This window comes from Sinocyclocheilus anshuiensis, unplaced genomic scaffold, assembly GCF_001515605.1.
Source record: "Sinocyclocheilus anshuiensis isolate Anshui unplaced genomic scaffold, SAMN03320099.WGS_v1.1 scaffold360, whole genome shotgun sequence".
NCBI classification, from domain to species: Eukaryota; Metazoa; Chordata; class Actinopteri; order Cypriniformes; family Cyprinidae; genus Sinocyclocheilus; species Sinocyclocheilus anshuiensis.
This window is the reverse complement of record NW_015558556.1, coordinates 126,347-135,032: the sequence shown is the minus strand read 5'-3', so window position 1 is coordinate 135,032 and position 8,686 is coordinate 126,347. Positions and strand designations below refer to the sequence as shown.

Genomic DNA, 8,686 nt, shown 5'->3' with positions numbered 1-8,686 from the left:
AACCTGTTGTGAAACGGTTCAAGTTTCTCATGGATTCGGTATGCGTTGCAGTCTCAGTAATGTCTGGTTTCCAGGGGGCTATTTTTAACGTGGAATTGGAAGTTTACACAAGAACGCTCTACTATTTGTTAAACACTTGACCAATTCAATATGGAGTCAGTATTGACCTTATACAGTAGTACAGTTAGTAGATCTAAAAGGGTGATTAACAGCTGTCCACCATGTTAGTACGCAAATGAGTGGTCTGAAAATGAGCATCGTATTACTCGTGTTAAGACATGTTTAACTTTTGAAGCGGCAACGAGAGCACCAGCCCAATCAAATCCAGTTTACCAGCACAGGCGCTAGCCAATCAAATCACGTGCCTCAGAGTCTAGTCCAATCCCAAGCCGGAAGCAGTGTGATTGGCTGTTGACGGTCGTGCAGCTTCAGACACACCCACCGTGAAGAGTTAAAGTCTACACTCTGTCTGAATCAGGCGTTATACTAGCGCTTAGTGATTAATGGAATGCTAGCTATACCAGAACCAGCTTGACTCCAGCGTAGTGAAGGGCAATAAACCTTTCACTGTAAATTTAGTGACAGCCGCTGTTTTTTCAGGGGTCATCTTCCCACACATGGATATGTTGAACGGGCTGCTCCTGGGTGTCTGAGACGTTACATTACCAGACCAACATAAAAGTCTTGTTAACGCGTAAAAAAAATAAATAATAGAAATTCACATACTGAACAATTGTAAACAGTGTTCTTTAAAACATCTGTAACTCCTTATATAATTTACTAACCAAATTATACCACTTTACATTAGCATGCATATTTCTAGCATATTGGCTGTTTATTAGTACTTATGCCTTATTCTGCATGACCATATTCTAAACCCATCTAAACAACAGCTACCTTACTTACTATTAATACGCAGCCAATTAGGAGTTTATTGAGGGAAAACTTTGTTAATAGTGATTGTGTTCCCTAATCTAAAGTGTTTCCAAAAATAATACTGTATTTCATTGACTGCAGAATATCTAAACACAACTGAGTTCTTTTAGCAAAGCTGTAGATTCAATAGCACTTTCATTTTATAGAATAGATTTGATGTACTGTATTGTTGTAGAATACATACTTTATACATAGAGCAGGGGTCTTCAACTACTCTTCTTTGAGGGCCAGATATTAAAAATGTAAATATGATGCAGGCCAAACTTTTACCATACTCTTAAAACCTATTATATATTATTGCCTTAACTTCTATGTTGTTTTTGTTACAGGTCATATATTAAAAAAAACATGCACACTCGTTGTATCCAGTATTTAGCCTTTGAATGATATTTACTTAAAACTCTTTTCTTTTTTAAGTCATATTAAAAAAAAAAACGGTTGCAGTTTAACGTTGCAAGAGCAATGAACATTGTGCAAAAAATTCAAAGCAAGTGTCAATAATCAACATATTTGCACAGCACTGTAACTGTAATGCAGAGCTCTGAAACTTCTTTTGTTTATAACTGTTTAACTTTGATACATTGTTACATTTCAGTATTTCAACTCTTCGTCTAGTTGACGTGGCAGACATTGTAATTTTCTGAATAGAGGCAATTATGTTGTTTCTGGTTTTATTACAATCTCTTGTGCGACTGCTAGCATGCAATTGTTCACAGTCTCCGAATCAGTAAACGGTCCCTGTTTGTCTGTCTTTAACCTTGCTAAATCTGGCCGTGCTAACTGGAATGATAAAGCTCTACGTCAACAAATGACCTAACCAGTGCCACTGCCTCGTTTTCTGTAAGAACGGCATGATTTATTCTTCTAGATAGTGTTGTGCTTGTTTCTGAGTGAAATCTGTTTCCATTAATGCATAAAATGCACACTGGTGAACATTAATGCCATGTTCGCTGAGAAGATGTGCCTCTCTGGGTGTTGGTGGTCTTACAACTGGTGGAACCTGGAAGATTACGTTTGTTTTAATGATGCAGTTCTTATAAAAACGCATTTAACGTTTAACGTACTTTTAACATGACCACTCCATCTTCTCTTAGTAGCTGTTGGTACTGCGGTCTCTTTTTGTAGGTACAACTTGCTGTACAACTCACTGACTACAAGTAACAAACAGTGTTGGGGAAAGTTACTTTTAAAAGTAATGCATTACAATATTGAGTTACTCCATTAAAAAGTAACTAATTACATTACTTAGTTACTTTTTATGGAAAGTAATGCGTTGCGTTACTTTTTAAATCTGGACAGGGCTTGCTTGTTTGTTTTTAAAATAAAAAAGTTATATTTTTGGCAAATATAAAAGCCTTTTCACACCAAAAGTGAAATAAGCCTCAGGCTGAAGGGAAAGTAAATGTACGTCCGTAAAGTAGAATGCAGAAGAAGACATTTGAACACACTTCAACAATAAAAAAAGACACAAATGTTTGTCTAGAGTAATTTTTGCTTAAAAAACTGGATCATCGAAGGTCAGAAGCAAAGACATTGCTTAATAGAATGGGATTAAATACATAAAGGATATTTGTGTTGTTTAACATTTAATTATTGCAGGTTTGCGTCATATTCTGAGTTGCATTATTTTTATTCATTTTTTTTTGTGATCAACTTTTTATTTTTATTCATTTTGAGGAATACTGAATCTGTACATAAAGGATATTTGTGTTGTTTAACATTTAATTATTGCAGGTTTGCGTCATATTCTCAGTTGCATTATTTTTATTCATTTTTTTTGTGATCAACTTTTTATTTTTATTCATTTTGAGGAATACTGAATCTGTGTGTTTTTGTTTTGTGAGTGAGATGAATTAATGCATATTCATGTTTTTTTTAGAACCATGGCAACACCAGAGCTGTCAATCAAAAAGTAACTTGCGTTACTTATTTGAAAAAGTAACTCAGATATTCTCTACACAAATGTTTGTCTAGAGTAATTTTTGCTTAAAAAACTGGATCATCGAAGGTCAGAAGCAAAGACATTGCTTAATAGAATGGGATTAAATACATAAAGGATATTTGTGTTGTTTAACATTTAATTATTGCAGGTTTGCGTCATATTCTGAGTTGCATTATTTTTATTCATTTTTTTTTGTGATCAACTTTTTATTTTTATTCATTTTGAGGAATACTGAATCTGTGTGTGTTTTTGTTTTGTGAGTGAGATGAATTAATGCATATTCATGTTTTTTTTAGAACCATGGCAACACCAGAGCTGTCAGTCAAAAAGTAACTTGCATTACTTATTTGAAAAAGTAACTCAGATATTCACTTGTAAATTAAAAAGTAATGCGTTACTTTACTAGTTGCTTGAAAAAAAGTAATCTGATTACGTAACTCACATTACTTGTAATGCGTTACCCCAACACTGGTAACAAATAACATCTGCGCCATAAGAGGGGATTAAGTATTTGGGCCCTATTATACCCCTAGACTTAAATAAATTATACAAAGTTACTGATGTAAGGCTAATATATAAAATGAACGTAGATTTAAGGATATTACCTCGTTCATTATCTGGCAGAATAGAAAGGGTTAGAATCAATATACTACCACAGTTTGTATTCTTTTTCCAGACTCTTTTCCAGTATTGATGTTCACTCGGCTAGATAAGTTGATCTGGCAAGGTCAGCGCCCCAGGGTTTGATATAAAACATTAGGATGGGAACTTCCCAATTTGAAGAGCTATTGGATAGCATCTAGATGATAGTGGGACTAGGTGGTTAGAAATGGAAAAGTTTAACTCCAATCCACACTCATTAGCAGCTCTCCCATTTAATGAAGTAAAGCAAAGAAAGTACAAATTGGGAAAATGGTCAGAGATGACTTACTTGGCATAGAGAGAAGTGTGAAAGGTTTACAGTCTGCCAAGTGGCTTTCTTTGTTAACATCTCTTGACAATAGACTCTAGCTTTAGAAACTGGACCCTGAAGAAAACAAAACAAAATACATCCATCAACTATTAGAAGGAGAGACACTCAAAACATTTGAATATCTCATAACTGAATTCTCACTCCCTAAGACTTCTACAGATATCTCAAGATACATAGCTTCCTCTTTAACATCCCAGTTGTAAGAAAATAAAAACCTTCTTGCTCATCAGTTAAGCTTGTTTGGATGAATGTAAAGACCAGATCCTTTGACCAGTTAGCTGTATATAAGGGCTCATCCACATGTTTTTTCTCCTCGTTCTAACAAATCATTCTGTATACACGGCGTCGTTTCTAGAAATATCTACGTACACACGAAACCACTGAAACTGACTCAAAACGGTGTAGTTTACATGCCAGACCAGTATGTGGCGCTGTAATTCTGCCACACAGATACACTGAAAATGGAGAAAACCTTGCATGCTGTATACATCCCAAAACAACAAGAAAACGAAGAACATCAACAGCAAGAGTGGAGTCATCCCTTTGTCTCTGAGCTGTGAATCTCTCAATATTCATGGCCATTGTCACTCCCTCACACATAAAAATTAAAAATAAGAACAAAGATTGCATTACTTAAATGTACATCTAAAAAGAAACATTCAAGTAAGAAAAATAATCAAATGTAAAAAGTAGTGTGTTCATTACAAATAAACTGATTGTTAAAGCTACAAAAGCAGTTCAGTCAAGAGCAGCAAGTGATTCCTTCCTTGTATTGTTAGATTAAAACGAACGAGACAGATTATAGTAAGACTTACTGTAATGCACGGTCATCGTGGCCCTTTAATATAATGCTCTTTAACAAAACAAAGTTTTTATTTTAATTATTATATATTCTGTGGAAAAACTGAGATGAAATAAGATTTATAAATCATGGTAAGTATTCAATTTTAGTTAGTAGATCTTTCTGCAACCACATTGAGTTTGAAATATTCAACAGTTCTTTCCAAACATTTGCAATATAAAGATCGAGATACTGGACTTTATTTATGATCGAGAATATCACAAATGCTCAGTAGTTGCTATAATTATATTTTGAAAACAGTACAGTGGTATTAATAACTTTGGGAATCTGTTATTTACCCTCTGTAGCAATCCTTTATCCGATCATTTGAATGTGTTTTCTGTATGTGCATTTCTATTTTGTTTGAACGGGACTTTTATTTTGGCGTGGCAGTATGACGTCATAAGGCTGCGCTGCTGCGATTCTGTTGGGAAAAAAAGGTTTGGGTTTTGAATCGTTTAAAGTGTATAAACCAATACAACCTGTTCTTACAGTTTGACAGAGAAATGATAGAGAAACTGAGCTTTTTAAAACCAAATCAAACGATTCATTGTTGATAAGAACTCGAATTACAGCATCTAAAGGCAACAAGAATAACAACACAAACATGCTATGACTACTTCTACAAATCAGCTGACAAAAGTTTTCATCAAAATGTAATCAATTAAATATAATCCACAAATCAATACATGCCAAATGTAAATCATAAATGCCTAAATATTAATTGTCTGTATGATCTGTGTTCGTTTATTAATTTGCAGTGCTAGTTTTGAGTGTTATTGTCTAATCAGCTCATTAACTCTGACTCTTAACTCCCTTACTAGTGCGCTGACTACTGAACTAGTGCGCTGACTACTGAACTAGGGAGCTGACTACTGAACTAGGGAGCTGACTGAGACGTGTCTGTTCATTTTTCTCATCTTAAACAGGACAAAGTGTTCAAACACGCAGAAAAACTCCTGGTGAAGCAACACACTGTTATAAAGATGGAGTTTATTAAAGAGGAGAGTGAAGACGTGAAGATTGAAGAAGCTTTTACTGTCAAACATGAAGATCCTGAAGAACAACAAACAAAGATGGCGTTTATTACAGAGGAGAGTGAAGACGTGGAGAATGAAGTCAAACATGAAGATCCTGAGGAACAAACAGGTTTCATTAGTCCTTCATTTCTTTATATCTGTTTTACTGAGCCATTAAAGGAACATGGTGGTGGAAAAATATTAGATGGGAGGAAAAATTATAAGTCAGTGCATTTTCTTTCTCTCATGACAAAATTAATGACATCAGCACATAAATTGGGAAAAATAATTAATTATTCATTCAAAATATTAGAGAAATATAGAAGCTCAATGCGCAAAGTTAAAACAGTTTAAACTTTTAGAAAACACGTCGCGAATTTGTGGAGGTTTATTCCTTTTCACTGCGTCTCGTATGTTTTTATATGCAGTCTGTGTGAATGGCACTTCGGCTCTTTGGATTAAGCAATGCATAAATACATGATGCTGTTTTGTTCATAATTGTTTATGCAATTTACGAAATTATATTTGATTTATACGTATGAGTTCATTTAGACGTAATGCAGGTTTTTTAATAGACATTTATTTCCTTGCGTTGACAATTTAAATGCGCTATTATTTTGCTCAGTGCGCCCTCCTGTGGCTTCGGGAGACAAGCCAAAAGTTTCCTTCAGACCGATTTAATCTGCATATAAAACATCAGAAATTAGATATTTGTTTAATTTTTATTGTGTGTTTGACTGTTAAAACAAAAAATATTTGTTGTTTGTCTCAATAAATTGGGTTAATTTAAAAATACAGTGGTTAAATTTAAAACATTTTTTCTATTGCTCTTTGTTTTAAAAAAGGTTATAAAAAATGTCAATAATTATCGATACCGAACGATATGAAACATTATATCGTTGATACATTTTTTAGCTATATCGTCCAGCCCTATGTAAACATTACTTTCTTTCCAGGCATACTAATCAAAACGTCTTTGCTCCTTGAAATAATGACATTTAAAAGGAAATAAGACTGACAAAATTGTTCTCCTTTTGAGAAAGAAATGCAGTTTGTCACCTTTTTGTGTGATTCATTCAGTTTATTTGTAAGGCACATTTACACATTAAAAAACAAAAACAGTTAGAATTTTTGTAATATGTTTTAAATGATAGCAATCGAGCCGTGTGTCGCGCTCGTTCAGCGCCTCGTTTCACTTCGACGGCTCTCAGCCTCACCCTGCTTCATTCTACTACGTTAATAAATCATTAGCTCATCCATGAACATGATTTCTGCCCGAGTCCCGTCGGATTGCATCGGCTCTGGGGATGAAGGCCACATCTCCCATGATTCCACACTCAGTCACGCCGTCATCAAACTACGCCTTTGCTTCTTTATTTATTTTGAATATGCGCCCTCCAGCGCCGAAAATTACATATTGTGCCTTTAAGCAAAATACCTCCATTTTCAGGGGCTCAATAGTATTTGGACAAAGTGACATAATTGTAAATATAAGCACATTTTTAATACTAGGATGAAAATCATTTGCAGTCAGTGACTGCCTGTCGTCTGGAGCCCGAATACTTCCGGACCTGACTGTTTATTCAGATTTATATATTTAAAACATTAATCTTATAGCATCATATACTTTTGAGCTGCATTAAACTATGTAAATATTAATGTTGTCAATTGATTAAAACTTGTAATTGCGATTAATTGCACCCTGTTTTGTGATTTAATCACAATTAATCGCACCCTTATTGTGAAATTAAGCATACACCATTGATCTTGTTTTGAATGCTAGGACTTAGTTGTAAACGTACAGTGTTAAAATAAAGAAATGCATACAAACTGGTTTAAGGAAACAGATTGTTCAGGTTTATCTAAATCATGAGCATTTATTTAACAAGTATTCAAGAGCAATCTCTGAAATCGTTGAGTGCAAAAGTACTAGGGAGCATTTTACATTGACAGGGAACATATGAACATATGAACTGCAGACATATCTAGCAGATACCAACAAATGATGCAAAGTAATGTCTGCTACAAAGTCATAAGTAACTTACCTGTAAACTGTTTGTTAGTAACATTAGTAAGTAAAATAGTAATATCAACTCTAATTAGTAACATCGATTCAAATGAATGCAGCAATAAGCAGGTCTGTGATAGGAATGGGATTCCATAATGTCTGTGAAGAGACCGAGGGAACAGTCTCTACTTTATTGGTTGGAGACGATTACTTGAAGCAGTGTGCATCTGTGCAACATTGTAAACCAGTTACACAGTCTACTTTTCTTTCAACCAGTTGCTCAGGCAGACTAGCTTGTTCACAGTTTCAGATGACCTCTTCTACTGCACAATGTAGCCTGCCAAATAGAAGTCTTTTACATGGCACTGTTGTGACAGATGTAGCAAAGTAACTTTTTGCAATATGGGCCAGCTTACCATGTATTCAGTGCAGTTTGGACATCATAAAATGTAGAAAATGTAGCAGTTTTGGAAACAGTTTCTAATCATTACAGCCCTCTACGGACACCTTGGCAATTGAAAATTTATTAGCCATTGGCTAATATTAGACATGATTTAGTTGCCTAGAGTAAGATTTAGTCACATATGCGAGTGATTTACTCGCAATGTAGAGGGTTGCATTAACAATTTTTGTGAAACTGCAGTTTAATTTGGAAATTTGTCAGAATATCAGACTTGCCCCTGTTTTTGTTTTTTATAATAAAACGTACTCTGTTACTTATGTAACCTCGGTTCCCTGAGATACGGGAACGAGTACTGTGTCGCTAGATGCTTATGGGAAGAACCTCTTTTTTCGCCGAGGACTGAAGCCTTTACAATCACGCAGTGTAACTGCACGGCCATTGGTTCATGCAGTAAATAAAAAACGAACCAATGGCTCGGCAATGGAGCTGTACGAGCTTATGGCGACAAAGCCCGCCAGAATGGGTGGGGCCATCTGGCTATATAAGCGGGCATTTCGCCATAGG

At 35.0% G+C, this 8,686-nt stretch overlaps 1 protein-coding gene across 1 annotated transcript in view; it reads left to right on the top strand.

Moving 5' to 3' along the window:
• The first annotated feature begins 5,090 nt into the window (after positions 1-5,090).
• The window catches only part of LOC107679417 (gastrula zinc finger protein XlCGF8.2DB-like), a 124,890-nt gene continuing 121,294 nt past the window's right edge, over positions 5,091-8,686 (top strand). Inside the window, exons 1-2 of the mRNA XM_016474963.1 lie at positions 5,091-5,132; positions 5,622-5,841. Coding sequence (XP_016330449.1) covers positions 5,679-5,841 — 163 coding nt within the window. The 5' untranslated portion in view covers positions 5,091-5,132; positions 5,622-5,678. The remainder of the gene's footprint in view (positions 5,133-5,621; positions 5,842-8,686) is intronic.